Source organism: Microcebus murinus, chromosome 21, assembly GCF_040939455.1.
Source record: "Microcebus murinus isolate Inina chromosome 21, M.murinus_Inina_mat1.0, whole genome shotgun sequence".
In the NCBI taxonomy this organism is placed as follows: domain Eukaryota; kingdom Metazoa; phylum Chordata; class Mammalia; order Primates; family Cheirogaleidae; genus Microcebus; species Microcebus murinus.
In genome coordinates, this window is record NC_134124.1 from 17,423,374 (window position 1) to 17,445,903 (window position 22,530).

The window sequence follows — 22,530 nt, forward strand, 5'->3', positions numbered from 1 at the left end:
GCGGTTGCCGGGATCAGAGGGCTGGGATGAGAATGCGGGTTCCTGTGGCGCCTCCGTCCCAGGTGACTGGCCGTGTCCCTCCAGAGCACCGTCTGTGCTTAGACGCAGCCCTGCTGCTTTCTTGCGTCTGGGCTCAGCACGTGCGGTGACGAAGTAGTGCTGTCTGCCGGGGTGCAGCGCAGGGGAGGAGGTTTGGCTCTGTGTTGGTATGGTCACTGCCCAGTGTTGTGACACCTTCATTTTTGTGTGGTCTACAGCTAAAGATGCTCCCTCTGGGTCATTTTGGTTGCTGCTGCTTGTTGCCACTGCTCAGTATTGGCATTCTGCCCTGCTTCCCGAAGTGAGCATTCCCCGGCCGTCTGATGTTTCTGAATGTTTTCCCTAATTCTCAGCATGTGGGGGTCTGATATTAGTATATATTCTTGTTCCTCATGCACATGCCATTGTAGGAAGCAGGCCAGGGTCTTCCACCTGATGGTTTCCCTGTGTCTTCAGCACGTGGAGTGACGATGAGTGGCACCGTTCTGGGCAGGGTGCCTTGCCCAGAGGGACCTCCCAATCCATGTTTTATCACTGCGTGTCCTTAACTCTGAGACGCGCTTCTTCACAGTTGTAATGGTTCCAAAGTTGGAGTACATCTCACACTCCGCATGTACACTTAACAGCATTTTCTGGAAGAGCGGTGGTTATTATCGTAATTGACGTAAGTCCTCACTTAACGTCATCAATAGGTTCTTGGAAATGACATATTATGAAATCGTTTTTTCCCCTCATTGATGTTGTAATGAAATGAGGTTGAAGAGAATGACTGTGTGTTGTTTCAGGTGGAGTCGCAGTTTCCAAGAACCTATGGACAATGTGAAGTGAGGGCTGGCTGTATTGCAGAACTGGGGAGCTCTATTGATAATGCGCTGATTTTAATTCGTATGTTTCTTTGTGAATCAATCCCTCTTGGTTGTGTTATAAGTACTTAGCAATCAGTAAGTATATAGAATTAAATATTTCTTAAGTTAGTGTTATTCCCACAGTGTTCCCAGACATGTATTGTGAAATTCCCTACCCGACACCTCCACCTGGTGTGACGTATGGTCCTGGGCAGCAGTTATCCACTAACCAGCAGATAGCACCTATTTCCAAGAACTTACGTTACATTCGTGACTCAGGAATAGTTACAGAACAATCTTCTCTAATGTCTCATTGTAAAGCAAATGTACCTATTAGTGTGTCTTCATTCCAGGTATTGAAATGCTTCTTTTAAAGAAGTCTAACATTTCTCAGCAGGAGTCCAAAGGAAAGTATTTATTTTTATTTTTTATATTTCAAAAGACTGTAGTATAGTTGTTTTGAAATCTTTTAAAGAGAAGCCTGTTATAGAGATTAATAATAAATTTCCTTTTGTTCACCTGATACTCTTCTGTCACCCTGTTACAGCATACTTTGTATTTATCTAAATACCTAAATATTATAGTTAAATCAATTCTAAAACATTATAAAAGACCATTTTAAAACCGATTGTTGTTTGAATCTGGGCAATGTATGTAAATGGTTTAAAAAGCCAGATTTGAAAAGGACAGCAGCCTTTGACCCACCTGCCCTCCCCCCAACTCCTCTCACTCAGTCTATTATTGGTTGTTGAGTGGAGGATTTTGTGACCATACCTCCTTGCTTGTACACCCTTATATTGTACCTGCAGTTAACAATTGCCTTGTGGGGTTTTCTGCCTGCTTATTAAAATATTCTTTTTGCTATTTTTTTCTAAATAGTCCAACATTCCTATTGTGTGCCTCTCGGTACTGTTTTCCAAGTATTCAAACTAATTACTAAGAATTTTTAAAAGAAGAAAAAAAAAGAGAAAAAAGGAAAAGAACCAATCTAGGCCAGGTGCGGTGGCTCACACCTATAATCCTTGCACTCTGGGAGGCTGAGGTGGGCAGATTGCTCAAGGTCAGGAGTTCTAAACCAGCCTGAGCAAGAGTGAGATCCTGTCTCTACTATAAATACAAAGAAATTAATTGGCCAACTAATATATATATAGAAAAAATTAGCCAGGCATGGTGGCACATTTCTGTAGTCCCAGCTACTCGGGAGGCTGAGGCAGTAGGATTGCTTGAGCCCAGGAGATTGAGGTTGCTTTGAGCTAGGCTGACATCACAGCACCCACACTAGCTTGGGCAACAAAAAGCGAGACTGTGTCTCAAAAAAAAGAACCAATCTAAAACTTCACCACTGGCTGGACAAGGTGGCTCACACCTGTAATCCTAGCACTCTGGGAGCCCAAGGCAGGAGGATCGTTTGAGCTCAGGAGTTCGAGACCAGCCTGAGCAAGAGTGAGACCCCTTCTCTATTAAAAATAGTAAAAATTAGCCAAGTGTGGTGGTGTACACCTGTAGTCCCAGCTACTTGGGATGCTGAGGCAGGAGGATCACTTGAGCCCAGGAATTTGAGGTTGCTGTGAGCTAGGCTGACTCCATGGCACTCTAGCCCAGGCAACAGAGCAAGAGACTCTGTCTCAAAAAAAATAATAATAAAAAGATAAAAATTCACTACTTTTCCTTTACCTTCCAGTTTTATTTGCGTGGGTGTTACATAGTTGTATCATAGTGAATATATAAATCAAAAAAATTTTTCTCACTATTATTTCATAGGCAGTTTTTCATGTTTTACTTAGTTATTGCAACTTTTGCTTTTTAATAGTGCATACTATTCTGTAATGCTGCTGTGTGGTTAATGACTTAACTGATCACTTGTTTGGGAGCATTTAGGTTGTTTCCAGTTACTTTGTTATGCTTTGCTCAACGTTTTTCATCTTTTGATTTTTTTCTACTTGGATTAAATTTCTGGGAATGGGATTACCTAGTGAGAGAACATGACTCTTTTTATGCAAACTCCAAGTTTGAGTTTTTAATAAAACATTGGGCTAGTCTTTCTCTAAGATAAGTAGGGTTTTCTCAGACTGAAGAGGAAAAAAATATGAAGTCTAAATGTCCCCAAATCATCTGTCAGGTATCAGACTTTTGTCCCTTTAGAGAATCTTGTATTTATTAAAAAGTCATGACCTCTCTGATTGGGGTTCAAAGGTCGAATCTCTGTATAGCCTTTTGCTTTGTTGTCTTTCTCTTTCAGGGGATCCCAGACCCCAGCCACCTCCCCTTGGTGGCGCCCTGGAAGACCTACCCTCTTTTCTTTGGCACGGCCATTTTTGCATTTGAAGGCATCGGGATGGTAAGAGTTGCGCTGTGGTTTGGGCCAGTGTTCTCTGGGGCACTCAGTGTCCTCAAGGTCAGCTTCAAGGGATGCTAAGGAAACACTGTTAGAAATTATCTTCTGAGACTTACCGGCCAGTTAATGTATAGTGTTTCAGGGATTCCATTGAAGTTTTCCAGTTTCAACTTTTGAAGATAAATTATATGTAATTTTAATGTTTATACTCAAGACCTCCCCGCTGCACATTCATCTCCTGTGTGCACAGTAAGCAAGGGTACTTGGCAATCAGGAGCACAGGGTCTGGAGTCGGACTGATGTGGGGCTAAGTCCTGGCTCTGCAAAGAGTCGCTGTGTGACCTTGTGCAAGGACACCTCTCTGAGCCTTTATTGTTTGCTCCTAAAAAGTGAGCTTAATGATTAGCAGTTGTTAGAATCAAATGAGGTATGTGCAAACTGCTTTGCACAGTCCCTGACACACAGTAAATGTTTAATAAATTTTTACTTTTATTAATAATGTTATTGATTTTTATTAAGTCAGTAAACATATGAGTAATTTCTCTGCCCGGGAACATTGGTGTGATGTCACGCCTGGCTCAGCTTCCCTCATCGTTGCTGTGATTTCACCAAATTTTTTTCCTAAAGAGGAATCTTCTACTCAGTTGTACCTAATTTGATTTTTATTTGTTTGTTTGTTTTTTTAATATATAAGAAAGGTACAGAATTCTTCTCCCAAGAAAGTTAGTAGCTCTCCTGGCCAACAGTTTGACAATGGGAAGACCCTTCTCCTTTCATGGGATTTCTTTTTCTCCCCCTTGATCTTCCTAGCACCTTATTTTACTTTTAAGAAAACCTAGAAGCTGGACAGATTTTTTTGTCAAAGTCCTGAGGAATCACCTAGGTGATGTTGATGGAACATGTCAAGGCTCTGACATCCTAGGTGAGGCCTCGGGAGTGACTTTTAGTTCCAGATTGAAGGGTTGTCCAGCATGTCAGGGTGAAGCACCGGGCTGCACACTGTGTGTTCATGCTGCTCTCTGGGTTTATGCTACTGTCCCAGGCCTGAGATAGGACATGGGGGAGATGGGCACCTGCCCTCTGGTTCTTTGTACTCTTGGTACGAAGGAAACTGATGGGTAAGTTTCGAAGCTGTTTCCAGTGGACGTGGGTTAACTGCAGCTTGAGACCCTAGAGCTGGTGGCGGGGGACGCTGAGGGCCAGAGGGAGCCGCAGAGCTTGCTCGGAGCACTGGGCCTGCAGCAGGGTCGCGGTGCTGGGTATGTACGGCACAGATCTGTTGTGCCTCGTGGCCACAGGTGCTATAGGAAAATGAGTGTAATGACAAGATCAAAGAGAGTTCGTGGGGCAGCTAGACATTGTCCTGTGTTGGTATTTGTCATCCATTGCCAGATCAAGTGCAGGTGATGGCCGGTTGTGAGGACCGTCACAATCACACCCACTCTTTTCCCCAGCCCTGTGACCTTCTCTGCATGAAGGGTCTTTCTTTTGCTTTTGCCAAACTTAAAGAATGTCTCCTGCGGGGATGAAGGAGGCAGCAAAGGTCAGTGGTTTGAAACAGGAGTCTGGAAACTGGGCTTTGTTAAGTACCCAAGTCTCGAGGCCCTCTACTAAGTCATGCCGTCGCCTGCACCTCCGTTTCTCTAACTTGGAGCTTCTACTTGTTTCTGCTGGTACCTGCCCTTGTTGAGCTAGAGTGGCAGTTTTCCCTGACCTATATTTTGCTCGCTTTAGGCAGGTTAGCAGGAAGCTGGGATCTCAGGCTAGATGCCAGGTGGGCCTGTGTGAGTGAGAGGCCCTTCTGGTCACCCTGCGGCTGCACTCACGCAGCGAAGGACACTGCCAGCATGCAGGGCTCCTGCGGCGGGAGGACAGAGTGCGGCCTGGGGCAGGACTCTGGGCTCCAGCCCTGCCCCAGCCTGGCCTCTTAGGACATCCTGGTTAGGCAGTGGGCTGTGGGATCCCTTCCAGTCCCGAGAGTATAACTTCTGAGGAAATAACTTTGATCTGTGTGCTTGTCTAGTAAAGGACAGATATGCTTTTGGGGGAATTCTGGGGATAAAGAAGTTACTTTTTCCTGAGGATGTTGATTTTTTTGTTGGCCATTAATTGTGCTTCTTTTTTTCCTGTGCTTTCTCTCCTCTCTCATAGGTTCTGCCTCTTGAGAACAAAATGAAGGATCCCCAGAAATTTCCACTCATCCTGTACGTGGGAATGGTCATCGTCACGGCCCTCTACATCAGCCTGGGGTGTCTGGGGTACCTGCAATTTGGATCCAGTATCAAAGGCAGCATAACCCTCAACCTGCCCAACTGCTGGTACGCGAGGGAGGAGGGAAACCCAGGAGCATTGGGTATCTTTTTTTTTTTTTTTTTTTGGAGACAGAGTCTCGCTTTGTTGCCTAGGCTAGAGTGAGTGCCATGGTGTCAGCCTAGCTCTCAGGTGGTAGCTCGGTGTCAGTGTGTCACCTTTCCCCAGAAGATACATGGATCAGAAGCAGCAGCAGAAGTGCACATGATCTGAAGCCATAGACGAGCATCTGCCTCTTTTCCTGACACCCCAAACCCAGCTGCTCGAATCATTCTGTCTTCATTTGGGTGCAGCTTATTTGGCTGTCCCTGCAGGTGTCATTCTCCTGATTCCAGACTTCAATCTCCTGGGCTCAAGCAATCCTTCTGCCTCAGCCTCCCGAGTAGCTGGGGACTACAGGCATGCGCCACCATGCACGGCTAATTTTTTCTATATATATTAGTTGGCCAATTAATTTCTTTCTATTTATAGTAGAAATGGGGTCTCGCTCTTGCTCAGGCTGGTTTCGAACTCTTGACCTCGAGCAATCCGCCCACCTTGGCCTCCCAGAGTGCTAGGATTACAGGCGTGAGCTACCGCGCCCGGCCAGCACTGGGTATCTTCAAAAATGAATGGGTCAGAGTGTGGGTTCTTCCTCTTACTGACCTCTTACATCAGCCCACTCGACTCCAGCCCACTGCTGCTACCAGCCCCCAGGCCACCGCCAGCCCCCATTGCTGCCACTGTGCTTGGGTGAGAGGTCTGTGGGCACTGCTGCCAAGGCCACTGGTTGATCAGCTGACTGATAGACCATTTGTTTCCTGGGAAATCCTAAGCCCAGAAGAGCCAAGTGTCCAGTCAGCTCACTTTATACTATTCCAAGTAGATGGGGAGCAAACCTATGTTTAGTCACCAGCCCCTGCCAGCCCCTCCCTTGGCAGTTGCTTATGTGCAGGTGTCTCACTGTGGACCGGGGGTTGCCAGGAGTCCTTTTGTACCTCTCTTTCCTTGGTGGACGTATTGTAGGGAGACGCTGAGACACAGCGAAATGCTGTCTAAAGAGGTAGGTGTCACAGGGTGTGTGCTAAGCAACCATGCTGTTTTGGAGATTAAAATTCATCGTGGAGAACAGCTGTTGGCAGACACTGAGGAGCTTGTGGAGTGCCCCGGGGATCAGAATAACCTCTCAGGCCGGCCTGGCTGATCTGCCTGGGTGTGCTTTTTACACCTCTAGTCAGTGAGACTTTGGGCGAGGACAGATTGAGCAAATTGAGAAAAATATGTATTCATAGTGCCAACTTCTAGCAAGGAACACCCAAACCAGCAGGGGTCTGGGAATGAAGTTTGCACAGCCAGCCAAGTGGTAGCCCTGAAGTGGGCCATTGTTTTCAAAAGGTCTTTCTTTGCTGCCTGCTTTTATTTTTTAATTATTTTAAATTCATTTTTAATTGATACATAATAATTGTACATATATACAAATAACATCGAATATGTTATTTTGATACATGGATACAGTGTGTAATGGTCAAATCAGCGTAATTGACATACCCACCTGCTTTTACCTTTCCAAATGTTCCTGCCCTTCCAAGAGGGAAGAGTCAGGTGGTAGCTCGGTGTCACTGTGTCACTTTTCCCCAGAAGATACATGGATCAGAAGCAGCAGCAGAAGTGCACATGATCTGAAGCCATAGACGAGCATCTGCCTCTTTTCCTGACACCCCAAACCCTGCTGCTCGAATCATTCTGTCTTCATTTGGGTGCAGCTTATTTGGCTGTCCCTGCAGTTGTCATTCTCCTGATTCCAGACTTCGCAGCAGCACTCCAGAGGGTGTTGGGGCTGTTCCTTGTTTAATTATAGAGCCACCAGCTGATTTTTTCCAAAGAGATTTTATTATCTATGCCTGAGCAAGTAAGACCTTTTACCAAACTACTTCTTTCTGAGGGTGTTCTCCTGCTTATGGCATAAGAACACGCTCTAGGTGTTAAGTTCAGCCACAGATAAACTCAGTGCACATTATACACACAGCATGTTACCACAGTTCAAAAGATTTTCAATAAGGCAGGCTTTCATTTAGGCAGGCTAAATGGTTCTTGCTGCTTAACACATGAGTGCCTGGTTTGAAGCGGAGCTTTGCTTAATTCCCTTTAACGACCAAGTCAGATCTATAAGTACGTATCGATCACAGACTTCTCCTCTGCTGGGGTGCTAAGATAGGGAAACCCCAGGGTGAGTTAACAGTCTCCCTGGGAAACGGGGCCTGGAGCTGTTGTCGGAAGGCAGCCTGGGTGCAGTGGAAAGACGGATTCTGCTCCTGCCTCTTGGACCTGCCTAGTCATCGTCTGATTTTAGGGAGCGCCGAATTGGAGGGGAAGGATGTAAATAGGCTTGTTACATTTTAATTGTATTTTTAATTGTTTTTATTTTTGAAAGACTATATGCCCTTGACAAAGATTCCAAAAGGTAAACACAGAACATTAAGTTTTCACCCCCAACCATGTCCCCAGTCCCCAGTTTTACAGTTTTCCATTTCAGAGACGACCATATTCCCGGTTTCTTATGTTTCCTTCTGGGGTGCTTAGTGGACGTGAGATTGTCATATGTCTGTGTGAAGGACTGTTTTTTTCCCTTCCTTTTTGTTTATTTTTAGACAAATCGTAGCACTCTGTAGACACTATTGCTTCATACTTTTTTCACTTAATGGCATATCATGGAGATAGCACCTAGAGTTCGGCCGCCTGTGTTTTAACAGCTATGTGGGGATACCATGATATATCTGACCACTTCCCCACTGGTTACAGTTTAGGTTGTTTTCAGTCTTTCCTTCTTACGTAGTGCTGCAGGGAAATGTTTTGAATGTAAGCTTTCGTGCACATGTACAGGTACATCTGTGAGATAAATTCCTAGACGTGAAATTGCTGGGTCCAAGGGATGTATGCGTTTATGACCTCGATAGGTGTCGCCCGGTTGCAGTGGGGCCCGTCTGGCAGGCTCCCCGCTGACGGGTTAGTGTGCCGAGCAGGCTCTGAAGGTGCCCTGGCTCTCTCGACAGGTTGTACCAGTCGGTGAAGCTGCTGTACTCCATCGGCATCTTTTTCACCTACGCGCTGCAGTTCTACGTCCCGGCCGAGATCATCATCCCCTTCTTCGTGTCCCGGGTGCCCGAGCACTGCGAGTTGGTGGTGGACCTGTTCGTGCGCACCGTGCTCGTCTGCCTGACGTGTGAGTAGAAAACAAGATAATCGCCTTGTTTGTTTTTTCCCAAAGGGCACCCACCCAGTCCCCAGGGTGCGCGCGCGAGAGAGCGTGCGAGCAGAACACCTGACGTCATCTCACTCTCTGAGCTGAGGACGTCCAGATGGCGAAGCGAATTAATTATACATGTACCCTAAAAGACTCACGAATGAGGACAGTAGTTTATAGATACGGTGTGAAGTGCTGTAAAGATGGTCATAATTCAGAGCAAACACATACAATTACTGTCCCCTGTAAAACAAGGTAACAGTCTAAGAGAGCCGTTTAACCCCTGTCTCTAATGGGTACAGGTTACTTTGATAGAGGGTGCATGTTTGTTTAGTTTTTCATGTAGTTGTTTTTCCAGTGTGGCAATTTATTCCTTGGATTTTGTTTTGATGTTGGTCTTACTAAATATGTTTAGAAAAGTTCTACTGATTAACCTAGGTGTTTGATTTATCATTTTATGTTTTATTCTTTTCCCCCCAACCCCATGCCAAGGGGTTTGAGTTAAAAGGCAGGATATCACCCTATTTGCTGTTGGTTGAAAACTAGTGTGAATTATAATTTTAAAAAAGTATTTTTTTTCCTATTTTCTGCAGATTCTGTGTGTTGGTAGGCTAGAGAATCTCTGAACAAATTGGTCTGTAATGTCTAATTTAAATTTCAAGGAGATTTGCCTTCCAAATAGAAATGCTTGAAGCATAGATTTTTCTTTTCACTCTATTTGGCTCTTTTTTTCTTTTCTTTTTCTTTCTTTTTCTTTTTTTAGGTTTCTTTGGGGGACAAGAACTTCTTTGCTTATTATATTGAGACTTCCTTGGAAATTTTCTTAAATTATTCAGTCCTAGCCTCTGTCTTTGGAATAAAGATAGATCTATATGATTTTTTATTTTAATGAGTGTTGAATGTTTTAGGGATGGAAGATGTGAATGTTGTCTAGCATTTACTCATAATCAGACCTTTAGGCTCTCTCCGAGACCAGCCTAGAGACAGCCCAGACAGCAGCTAATCCAGGGCCCAGGACTGTCTAAAGCCAGATGCTATTCCCAGGGCAACTGAAAAGGATGTGATATGTCCTCCTTTCCAGTAAGTGGCCTTAATGTGTGCTGGTAAGAGAGGATGTTTGGACTCCAGAGGCTAATCCTGTCTTGTGCCAGCAATTCTTGATGCCTCGATTCAGATGTGTAGCTTTCCGCCATGGATAGAGCAGCTGTGAGTGTTGAGGAGGCAGCTTCCACCCGTATGGTGTTTATAATGTCCTCTCCGAGGGCCCAATTCTCGAATCCAAAGGGTACTGGAAGAAAGGATGGGGATGGTTCAAATAATTTGCTTTTTTTTCCCCAAAGTGGCACCTCTAGAAAAAGTAGGTCTGTCTAGGTAAGATGTGCTGTCGCCGACTTAACAGCTCCTGCTCCCTGCCCGTCAAGCTAGGGCAGTGACATGGGCCTCCGGACTCCTCTCACTGCCTTGCTCTCCAGCCTGGCTTTGCCTCCTTGTAGCATATGCCACACTTCCTGCCAGGTTTGTCCCCGCCGTGCCCCACAGGAGGCGGCAGTCTCTGATTCGCTGACCTCGTGATATCCTCAGATGCCTCTTGGTGTTTGCCTCACTTTCCTGGCTCTGCCCGTGGGTCCTGTCTCCATTCCACAGCACAGGGCTCAAAGCAAACAGGCTGCTTTAGATCTGCAAGTGCATGCGGTCATCTTTCCTTTCTCCTGTGATCTCCTGTGAGTTAGCATTGCATTGCCATCCTATTAAAGCAGGCAGCCTCTTCATCTCTGAGAGCATTCTGGCCGCTTCTTACCTTCCCTGGAGACTTTGAAGTAATTGTGGGCATCAGTAGGGGCATTTCATTGTAGCACTGACTGAAATGTATTTATGGGAGTTCATTTTGTTCTTGCTCCTCTGTCCTTTCAGAGCTTTCGGCACAAGCTTGATTGGTTTGTGATGTTAGGTCTTTGATGTAGCTGATTTTTTTTTTTTTCAATTATACCCATACATTTTAATGGCAGCCTATTTTATTGTAGTTTTTGGTGTTTTCCTATCTTTGCCCCAACTTGCCTCCTCCTCCTCCCCCTCCATCTCCAAGAAGAATTGGGGGATTTGGTCTAGCCTTATGTTTTTTCCCACCTTGGAATTCAGCTTTCTCACCACTACTCCCCCAGCCCTCAAAGATTACTATGACTGATGCCTGCTTTTTTGTGCTCAATTTCAGACTTTTGGAGAGGAGGGGAAGGGAAAACAAGCATTTCAGAGAATGATGCCCTTTCTGTTATGATTTCATATGGAACAATATTTACTTCCAGCCATAGTTTTGGAAATGCAGACTTAGCAGGTCAAACTATGTCCGACCTTATGTAGAAGAATCTGGAAGAAGCTGGCTCCACCTGGGGGAGTCGGGAGGTATAGGATAAATTGTTTCTTTGGATTCCTTGGGAGGCAACAATTCGTCCTACAGTGATTTATACTAATTCTCTGTGGCATTTGCCCCGTGAAACATCTTACTTGGGTTAGGTATGAGAATTTCAGAAACCTTTCATTGAAGATATAATAACATAAAACCGTATCAGGTAAGAGGCCTGTTCAAACTGGAACACGGAGCTGCAAAACATTCCACTAGTCAGACCTTTTAGAACATGAAGCTTACTGGTCCAAACAGAGTGGCTTCTTGGCATCTTTTGGCTTTTCACGCGTTTAGTCTTGCAGCCGCGGTGAAGAAGAGCAGCATTGTTAATTAGCTGTACAACCTTTGGGCCCCCCCCCCTGGAATGCTCACAAGGCCTCAGTTTCCTCAGCTGTAAGATAGGAAAGGTATCTGATCTCTGAGGTTTCTCCCACCTCTAAAATTCTGTGATTCTGTGTAGGTACTTTGGGCCTGATTTTAAATTTCTACAAAAATATTACTCTAAAAAAATAAAGTTAATATAAAAACATTTGGGAATAAAAGAAGAAGAAGAAATTCTCATATGTCCTACTGACTTAACAAAGTAATCAGGTTTTTTGCATTTTATTTTCTGTCTTAATTTTCACGGGTGCATTGTAAAAATAGTTGCAGTCACAGTGTACACATAACTTTGTCTTTTGCATTTTATTTGATCTTATATCATGAATATACATATTCTTAATATTTTTGTGACTACATGATATTCCATTGCATCGGTGGATCATATTTACTAAACTACTCCTTTAATGTTGGACATGTGGGTTGTTTCTCTTGCTTTTGTATTTTTTTATTTATACCTCCACTAAATCAAATTTTGTATCTGTCCAAGACTATGGTTAATTTTAAAGACCAATATCTAGACATTTAAAAGGAACAGCATGGACCATAACATTAACAAAACAGCAGAAAAAATCGCCCAACACAAGAGCTGTAAATGTCTGAAGTATTTCTGGAAGTATATGTATGTTCTTGTGAGTGCTTTTCTCTTCTCTCATGCATAAGTCAGCTCTTTCTGATGCTGGTTCAAAACCACAAGCTCCAGGATCCCAATCGGTTCCTTCTTTGAATATGACCGTTTGCCTCGTGTTGCTTCAGCAGTTGTCAAGATCATATTCTTAACCTGAAGGGAAGCAGTGTTGTAATACTGTTGGAGCCCTCTTGACTAATCGTGTGGTCTGGCTTAGGTTGTCCTCAGTACGCCCTTTCTGTGCGCACCACGGCTAAGCTGCTGCAAGGGCTGTGGAACTGCAGTTGGGAATATGCTGTCTTCCTCTTTGGATGGGGTGGGGATTTTTTTAGGAGGGAAGTAGAGGAGAGTGGGGTAAGGGGTGTTCTCAGTTGGCTGCTTCCTGAGGTCTCTGCCTGATTGAGTTAAAGACATTTAGTGCGGGAAGGGGTCTTAGTTACCCTGTATCCTTTTAAGTAGTTGATTGCTGCCTCTGCAATTAAGTTAAAGCCATTTTGCATGATGAGAAAACAGACACCTCTGCTGTTGAACTCTGAGGGCTTTTTATGCCAGTTTGGTTTGGGCATCCTTCTCTTCCTCTTGCCCCACTGTATTAGTGGGAGGCTCACCCTTTTTGCCTTCTTTATTGTCAGGGTTCAGTTGTGGTGTCCAGTTCAGCTAGGGCAGGAAGAGGGACTTCTCTTTGTAGCCCTGTGGTCCTGGCTTTAAGAGAATAAAAATGTTTGCCTCTTTATAAAAATCTCTATTAAGAATTTTTTTTCTTTTTCTTTCTTTTTTTTTTTTTTTTTTGAGACAAGGCCTCTCACCCTGTTGCCCAGGCTGGAGTACAATGGCTTCATCATAGCTCACTGCAACCTCAAACTCCTGTGCTCAAGCAATCCTCCTATCTCAGCCTCCTGAATAGCTGGAATTATAGGCACATGCCAGTGTGCCTGGCTAATTTTTTAAAACTTTTATAGAGACAGGATCTTGCTATATTGCTCAGGCTGGTCTCAAACTCCTGGCCTCAAGCAATCCTCCCACCTTGGCCTCCCAAAGTACTGGGATTATAGGCATGAGCCACTGCACCTGGCCTCTATTAAGAATATTTTTATTAGGCGTACTTATCTTACATAGTAGTAAGAACAAGAAGAAGTTTTTAGATTATTTATAAAATATCATGATGAAGTGGAAGATCTCTGTCTAATCAGAGAAAATATTCTGACCCCTCAAACTTCTGTTTCTCTTTCCACTTAACTCTTATCACAGAGTGGAACATATCTGATTCCACTTAACTCTTTCGTGAAGTGCCCATATGACCTCCCAGGTTAATATGAGAGGTGGGTGGGGAGGTGACTGGCTCTCAGGGCTGGGGCGGGCAGGGCAGGTTGACTGACTGGTCTCCTGCCAGGGGCTCATTTTCCCCGAGAATAAGTGGGTCTGACGGATGCTCGAGTGGCCAGCACCAGAGGAATAACTCATACTCCCTCCTTTACGGATACAATGCCAGGTGGGCTAGAAGCTACCTTTTTGGAGCACCGTAAGTTCCAGAAAAGGCATCCTGTCGCTCGGCTGTGCCACTCTGGAGCAGCACACGGTGCCCCCCTGTTGTCAGGGAGCTGAGGAGCATATTCCAGGTCACATCCTAAGTGACACAAGCTGGATTGTACAGTTCCGTAGGATTTCAGAGTTGGGTGAGATTTCAGAGATCATCAGTGTTAATACAGTATTAATAATTTCACAGGGAGATGAATTGAGGCTCAAAGCAGTGAACTGGTTTGCCCTGGGCCACACAGCCTGTTATGGAGCAGGGATTGGTGGTCATACTAGTGAACGCTGAGCATTTATGATGTGCTTTCAGTGCTCTAAGTTCTGTACATCAGTGATCCCAGTTGACCATTCCTATTTAATGGTTGGGGACATGAGTCTCAGAGAGTTTGAGTGACAAGCCACGTAGTGGTGGAGCTGGGGTTGTGGCGCCTGGGCATTCTGAGTCCAGAGCCTGCTCTCTTAACCCCATGCCCCTGCCACCCTCTCCCTGGGGCTTAGTCCCCCTGCCTGCTGCCGCAGTGCGGCTTCCACCCCGGTGGAACACCCGGAGCCATCACTGCAAGGCTGACCTTAGGCACGGGGAGGTCCAGACCCCAGAGAGGGCAAGTGTCTTAGTCCGGGTCACACAGCAGATCAGCTCTTGTTGAGCATTAGATCACTCGTTGTGAGAAAGCCATTTCGTCACCTACCTACAATTTTTATCTCTAATTTCTTTTTCAAATTCAACCCTCAAGGTTTGGGGATGTCTCAGATAAACTCCGTTTATTTAGAAATAATTAAGAGCTGAAACAGACTATTTTTAACTTGCAGGGCAAGCCAAAAGCCTACACTTTTTGTACACTTTCCAGAGCCTTGAGATCAGTGCAGATGTTCGTGGGCATTGCATTATGGTTGATTAATAGAAGAAGGAATAAGGAAGGAGAGCCCCTGGGTACCAAACCGCGGCAGAGGTGGATCTCAGACTCCATGTCCTTGGACCCCTTTGTTATCAGGCTTTGAAACCCTTGTCCAGTTCCCTTTGACAAAGCAGAAAGAGGTCAGGGCTGAGCGTAATCTGGGTTCTCTGCCAAACACTTGGGGCGTCCCTAGGAAAGCTGCCCTGGGCATTGACCCTCCCACCCCCAGTTCTTCACAGGCTGGCTCTTTCTGCTGATCCGCCAGCCCCACCTCCTCCCTCCTCCCCTGGGCGTCCTGCATGTCCTCCCTCGTCAGTCTGTGAGGTCCTGGACCCTCGTCCCGGCTCTGTCACTTTCTATCATTTTCCCCTCTGGGCCTCTTTTCCCACGGGGACACTACTAATGTTGTGGAGTTTTATACCCATGTAACCGAGGCAGACTCACCTCAACTGCTGAGCGCTTAGCGGTGCTGTCCACTAGACAGTGCTGGGTGTTCCGCAGTGATGGAAATGTTTCCGGTCTGTCCGGTACAATAGCCACTAGGCACCGGTGGCTGTTGAGCCTTTAAAATGTGGCTCGTGTGAATGAGAAGCAGGATTTATTTGATTTTGATTCGTTTAAATGTAAATTCCACCCGTGGCTGCTGGCTGCTGTGTTGGACAGCACAGCTCTGGAGTAAGTGGGAGACGGGAGACGGGAATCTGTCCTCCCCTGGGCGGTCTCGGCTCCGACACGCCTCTCATCTCACTGCGGGGAATGGTATTCCGGTTGAAAAGTAAGTGTTTCTCATAAAACCTCGTCTCTAAATGTAATTCAGCCTTTCCTTCTGGTGCTCAGCCAAGGAAGCAGAGATGGATTCCGACGCTAAAGGTGGAATTGGCTGCGTGGGGCTGAGATGTTCCGGCAGTCTCACCTACGTGGCGCCTTCCTCAGAGTGACTTGACTACACTTTTGCTTTACCAAATGAAGTTAGAACCAAACCCACCATGGCAAATTAACCCTTTCGTGGGAATCATTGGGGCAGCAGATAAGCTCTGGATCGCTGTTCCAATGCTAAGGGCATCCAGCTGTAGCCTGGCAGTGGGAAAGACCAAACATCAGACTGTGTTTGATTATTAGCAAATTAATGATGCGCTTTTCACGACCAACAAGATGGATACCAGTGATGATGCCACTAACGCGTATGGCATCCCTTTGTTGAGTGCCTGTGTAACGTCATTTGATATCATGGCATCTCTGTGACGTAGGAGCAGTCAGTATCCTCATTTTGCCAACACGAAAACTGGGGACTAGAAAGGAGCCACGGCTTCCTCAGTGCCACCCAGCTAGTTAGCAGCAGACCCAGCATCTGAACAGGAGAATCTAATTCCAGAGCCCACACTCTGCAATAACCCCATGAAGCCCTGGCCTTTGCCCACCCCGTGGGAGGATCAGTTAAATGGGAAGAGTAGGGTCGTGGGCACAGGGTGGGCGTGCCCAGTGACGCCTTCTGCTCTTTGTTTTAGTCAGTGCCGTCTGGCAGCCTTGGCGGTGGCTGGCGTGGTGTGGAAGCCGACGGCGATTCCTACTGCAGTGCCCCCTCGTCCTCGGCAGGTCCTCCCTCCTCCCTCGCCCGTGGCTCAGCGGCAGGTGTGGGAGCCACTGAGCGTCCTGACATAGGGACACGGTCCTTGCGTGGGGCTTTGCCAGAGGTCAACCTGCAAACAACCGCTTTATTTTTTTTTTTTGCCTGTATGAAAACTCTGCGGGAAATGGGATTTATCACAGTATAGTATCTTTCCAGAAGAAGGAGGGTCCTTCTGCCATTTTGTTTCTTGTTAGTCAAGCAGAGATGCTCGAGCTGGAGGTACCCTCAGGTGAGAAAGCAGTTGCTCAGAAACGGCCCACCTCCCTTTCTGCTCCATAGCCCTGCTCCTTTGGTAGAGACCACATTGCCCTAGAATGTACTTTGGTTCCTTTTGCTCAGAAAGATGGAAGTCGTGCACTGTAGCGTGGAAAGCTGAAAGCCGGGAATGTCGCCTGAAGATCCAGGTTCTGTTCCCCCTTCTGCTGACCTTGTGGTGTGACCCAGTTACTCCACACCTCTGGGCATCTATAGCTTGGAGATTGGACTGGATGATGTCTGCATTTTCTTATCCCTGAACACTGTAAGATGAACAGGTGCTGAATTTGCTGACCGGTGAGGAGACCCCGCCTAGCCTCGGGCAGTCTTGACCAGGCATGTCCTCTCTCCTTGCAGGCATCTTGGCCATCCTCATCCCCCGCCTGGACCTGGTCATCTCCCTGGTGGGCTCTGTGAGCAGCAGCGCCCTGGCCCTCATCATCCCGCCCCTCCTGGAGATCGCCACCTACTACTCAGAGGGCATGAGCCCCCTCACCATCGCCAAGGACGCCCTGATCAGCATCCTGGGCTTCGTGGGCTTCGTGGTGGGGACCTACGAGGCCCTCAGCGAGCTGGTCCAGCCAAGCAATGCTCCCATCCTCGTCAATTCCACCCGTGCCTTTGTGTAGTGATCTGGGCGCACGTGTCCAGCCCAACCCTCATGTGTCCCCCAGGATCTGTCCCCGGAGCCTCAGGTATGGTCCAGGCTCTGGGGAAAGGCAGGGTCGCTGTCTGGGAACCCTTCTACCTGGCCCCTGCATATCCTGGGCCAGGTAAGGCTGAGGGTGGGGGAGATGATGGGGTGCAGACACGCAGGAGGGGTAGCCCTAGTGACAGCGCTGTCATCCTTCATTTGTACTTCTTTTAACCCAGAACCCTTTTGCTCTTTCCCTCATCGTGCCTCCTCCTTCCTCTGATGCCCCTCACCACATTACTCCCGTTGCACAGCTCACTTTATTTAGAAATTTTAGTGTTCCTCGTGTCTTCTCCTTTCCTGGGCCAGGCCTAGATGAAATAAGTGGGCGCTGTTTCCTCTCTGTAAAGCTGGGCCTCTTGCTTATCTCTCTCCCAGATATTGTACCTCAATGTTCTCTCTCCTCAAGTCTCCAGGGGGTGGCTGGACCTCCCTGGTAGTTTAAAACCAGCCTCCCAGGCTGGAGTTTTTAACCTTCACTCTCTGGCTTGCTGTGGCACGCTCCAGGGCAACACCTTCTCTTCTGTGGATTCCTCAGTGTGGGTCACAGTACTGTATTCTTAGTTGCTTTTATTCTTTGAAGATCTGAAGTGCTGCCTGAACTGAAAGTATTTATATTTTATTTAAAATTAGCTTTCTGTTTTTAGACTCTGTCTCTAGACCTGGGGTCATTATGACTTATGTCTTCCTCGGGAAACTTTTACTCAGCTTCTCTTGCTAAAAGGAGATTTGCTCCAGGAAATGTCGCTCTTGGCCGAGGACCCCAGGGGTTTTAATCAGGATCATCTAAAAGTGTACCTCTCTGCAGGAGGCATGCATTTGGCCTCCCTTTGACCAGCCTGGTCTCATGCAGAAAAGCTGTTGGAGGACTCAGGAGATACTGTGAGTGCGTTGGGCTGAGGGACGGTGGCCGAGTGCGAGGTGTGGAAGATGGTTGCATGGTGAGTTCAGGCCCATTTTCCAGCCTCAGCCCCTGCCAAGCAAAGGGGATGGCAGCGTTCAGTTGCTGTCACGCTGCTGCCACGGAGGAGACGTTGAGGTCAGTGTGCACAGAACGTTTGAAATTAAGTTCCTAGACTTCACAGCAGCTGGTCTGACACTACGCACGGTGCTTGTTTACAGTCACTGGGGACTGGGGCAGAACCAGGGCCCACGCTGCCTCTGTGCCCTGAACTTCGACAGGAACCACTGAACACTAATCGCAACCTCTGTCTTTCCCCGCTGTGCCTCCCTGAGTGTGGCAGACAGCCCCAGCATGGCTCACCTGGAGGTCAGCCTTCAGATTTGGGGGCGAACTGAAGAGAAGGCAGAGGAGGATGCATTGCTTTGCTCTGGGCTGCCTCTTCTTTCCTCTTGGCGTGAGAAGTATTTCAGAAGGGCGTTTGTTAACTCACCTGTCGTTAGCTGGGTGTCTGTGCGTGTGTAGCGGAGCGGACTCCTCATCGCCACCCTCGTCACCAGGCTCCTGCTTACCTGCAGATACGGTTCACCCTGAGAGTTGGCTACGGGAGAGCAGCAACAGTCGATCAGGGTTTTGTTTTTGTGCTTCACCAAAGCTTGTAAGTGCTGTGAGCCACCCTTGTGGCCCCAGCTTTTCTTTCCCTTCTGTTCCGAAGGCAGTAGGGCCGAGTTCAGGTGAAGGGACAGAAAAAGTGGATTCTCATTGCAGTGACTGTTAGGTTATTAAGTATGAAATGTCTGGTTTCCTTAATAACTAAGTTTGACTGTTGATATCTCTGACATTTCACTTTGACACTTCTGGTTTTCTTGGATAAGTCAAAATGGATATGAAAAATTCCTGTTATTTTTCATGAGTTCCACCGTGGAACCAGTGCCGCACAGACAGCTTGAAATATCAATGATGTATGTGGGAAGGATGTGGCTAATGAACGCACAGTACATCGATGGTTTGAGAAGTTCCACTCTGGAGATTTTAATCTTGAAAATGAGCCACTTGGGCAACCCAAGACCAAGGTGGATAATGATGAGCTGAAAGCTTTAGTGGAAGCAAATCCATCTCAACCTACAGGTGAATTAGCAGCAAGGTTTGACATCACTATTCCAACAATATTGGACCATTTGAAACGAATGGGCAAGGTAAAGAATAGATAGATGGGTTAGGATAGATGGGTTCTGGATAGATGGGTTCTGCATGAATTAAACAAGCATCAGAAGAGAAATGGTCTTGAAGCTTGCCTTTTTTTGTTGTCATGACATAAAATTAAACCATTTCTACACGGTATTATGTGTGATAAAAAAAAAATGGATTCTTTTTGACAGTTGCAAGCATTTGGCACGATGGTTGGATAAAGATGAAGTGCTGAAACACGGTGCAAAGCTTTTTCATCAGAAAAAGCTAATGGTGTCTGTTTGGCAGTCCAGTGCTGGTGTTATTCACTACAGTGTCATGAAGCCTGGCCACTCGATTACAGCAGATGTCTACCGCAGCCAGTTGGTTGAAATGATGAGGATGCTTGCGATTAAGCAGCTGAGATTGCTCAACAGAGACAGGCCAGTCCTCTTGCAAGACAACACTCGACCTGGAAACTCTGTCATTGAGTGTATTGATCAGACCTTTGCACCAGCTGACTACTTCTTCCAGGCTTTGGACCACTTCTCGCAAGGGAAAATACTCAAATCTCAATAAGCTGTGGAAAATGCCTTTCTCAATTTCATCACCTCTCGCTCTCCAGGCTTCTTCGCTGCTGGCATGCACACGCTACCGCCGAGAAGGCAAAACTGTGTTGGTGGTTTAGGCGCATACTTTGATTAAGGGTACTGCTTCTTGTTTGAGATGTAATAAACTAAACTTTTAATTTGAAATTGGACATTTCAGATTTAATGGCCTACTATTAACTTGGGAAGATGTCATTATTGTTGACTTGTTCTCCCTTAGGAGAGTGACACTTTGTACCCACCTTTTCTGCTGTTTGGTGGGTTCTAACAGGTGCTTTTGTGACCAGGAATCTAGCTGGGAGTAGCAAAGGCCTTTACCCCTGAAGTCTCAGGCTTGGAAGTTACCAAAGTGGGCTCAGATAAACTGTCATCTCCTGTTGCCAAGCTCGGGCTCTGGCAGCTCAGCCGTCTCCCCCCAGCAGTGCTGCGGGGTTTTTTCGTGGAGAAGGTGCGTGCCAGCTGAAGGGGCAGACTTGTGTCCTGCCCGTGGCTTCCCCGGCGGAGGCTTCTGTGTACGCAGAGCCGCTAGAGGCAGTCCTGTCCAGGTGAGTTCTGAGATTGGGACTGTGATGCTGGGACCTGAGGACTGGACAGTGGTGGAATACTGGGGTCCTCTGGCCCTGAGAACATGCTGTGTGGATGGTCCGATTCTAGCATTAGGATTCCTGGAAGCTCATTTGGCATGGCCTGTTTGATCTCTTTCCTGTGCTGCTGCTACACGGACAGCCTGATTGCATGGCTACTTCGGAAGACCCAGGCAAGGCGGATCCAGGTCAGAGGACCTTCCTGGCTGTGCAGTTGCACAGCACTTAGGGGTCAATGACAGGATCAGCCAGAAGAAAGTAGTGGAGGGAGCTCTTCCTCCTCTTGTGCAGGTAGCCCTTTGGGCCCACTCAGGGTCTCTTCTGCCGCCCACGGGGCTTCTTGAGGCAGAGGCTCTCTCTGGTGTCTTCCCATTGCTGGTGGGAACCGGCTTCCCTGACGCTGTGCCCTGACTCTGGTGCCTGGTGAGAAAGCACCAGGGTAAGTGGAAATCTGCTCATGCAGCGACAGAGCAGAGGCTTTCTGGAACGTGAGGCTGCATCTGGTGGAGCAAAGACAAACTGCGGGCTTTCTGGGCAGGTACTGCTGTGCTCTGTGTCCCTGCTCCCATCTCCCCAATTTCTATGGACCCAGAGGTAATAGCTTTCTTAGAGCCCCTTGGTGGTTCTCTCTTCCAAATGCTGCTGTTGGGAGCAGGCCAGCTCTTGGTGGGCAGTGTACCTGCTCCTAAATGCAGGCACTTGCTGGGACGAGTGTGACCTGGCATTTTCTGTTCACTCTGCCTAGGAGCTGTCACCCTTCGCAAGTGGCATTATTTATGTTGTGCTGCTGTCTGTATCTGCACAAACCCTGGCGAGACGTGTGGGAAGGTGTGGCATGACTTAGCGTAGACCCACCCTCTCCTGTCTCACCTCTGCAGCCAGTTGCGTTGGCTGATGGTCACTGCTCGCTGTCTGCCTGTGAGAGGTAGACTTCAGTTTTATCAGTAGTCTTGAAGTGTTCGTCCCAAACAAGTACATTACAAAAACAATTTCCCCCTCCCTGTTCTCTCATCTTGCTTTTTTCTTCTCAAATTTCTCCCTTCCTAGAATGTCATCATCTCTGCTTAACACTAATGTTCACCTCTGTTTTTTAGAAATGCAAAAAAAATCTCAATTTGTGTCTGTTTCCAGCTCTATTCACTGCTCGTGGCAAGGGGCTCTGTATCCGTGGGTTGATTTTGTAGCTGATCAGTGGTTAAGGCAGAACTCAGCATGGCCCCCAGTGGGAACACAATGCTGCCTCCTCAAAGAGGAGACACAGAGTCCATGTGGCTGGACTTAGCGATGAGCAGGTTCACTTCAAGTCTGCCTTAGAATCTAATTTTCAAAAGTACATTATCTCCGAGACCAATAGGGGGAAAAGGAACGGGTGTGATTTGCCTTTGAAATCATGGTCAATACTTTTAGACGGTTGGTCTGGCTGGTCGCAAGGCTGTTTGCTCTGACAGCATCGGCCTGTTCACATTTCCTCCCTCTCCTTTGTACCACTGAGTCATTCCCTGGCCAAGGGACATCAAAGGTGCTGATAGGAGGTTATCAGAGTAAGGGGGGTGGGAAATGAGGGGAAGCTGCCTGTCATTAACTATGTTCTTTGACTTAAATTGAGGTGATGCTGGGGGAGCTATTTTCTTTCAGTGGATAATAAAATCGGGTGACTCTGTTATAAAACGTGTCAGTGGCTGTGTGAATGAGAGGCATGACACAAACGGCCGCGCAGCAGGTCTCGATAGCCAGACAGTGCTGTGTGTCCTGTGCCTACGTGGGTGTGTGTTTCCAGCATGGTGTGTGTAGAGATGTGGATCATGCCGGAGCCTGTAGAGCTCGTTTTGGGTTCTGCATATGGATCGTGTGTTAAATTTTTCCTTTTCAATAAATGAATATTATTTTTTATTTTTAAGAGGTTGCAGTCTGAGTCTTTGTTTTATGCTTTTTTTTTTTTTTAACATCACTCAGATCACTTTACTAGATCTTGGGTTAAAATGTTTCTAGTTTACACCACAGAGTTCATATGGGGGAGTAGTGCTAACAGTAGAACTATCTATGGTAATAAGACATGCCCACGGGCCGGGTGTGTCCTAGCACTCCGGGAGGCTGAGGCAGTAGGATTGTTCAAGG

At 46.9% G+C, this 22,530-nt stretch overlaps 1 protein-coding gene across 5 annotated transcripts in view; it reads left to right on the forward strand.

The window, feature by feature from the left end:
- The window catches only part of SLC36A1 (solute carrier family 36 member 1), a 44,802-nt gene extending 22,490 nt beyond the window's left edge, over positions 1-22,312 (forward strand). For 4 of the 5 annotated variants that reach the window (XM_012740889.2, XM_012740887.3, XM_012740888.3 and 1 more), the window contains exons 8-11: positions 3,124-3,222; positions 5,371-5,537; positions 8,559-8,728; positions 16,819-22,312. In XM_012740889.2, the coding sequence (XP_012596343.1) occupies positions 3,124-3,222; positions 5,371-5,537; positions 8,559-8,728; positions 16,819-17,090 (708 nt within the window). In that variant the 3' untranslated portion in view covers positions 17,091-22,312. Of the gene's footprint in view, positions 1-1,237; positions 3,051-3,123; positions 3,223-5,370; positions 5,538-8,558; positions 8,729-16,818 lie in introns of those variants that run through there. The other variant, XM_075996233.1, reaches the window with a different exon arrangement.
- The last annotated feature ends 218 nt before the right edge of the window (positions 22,313-22,530 follow it).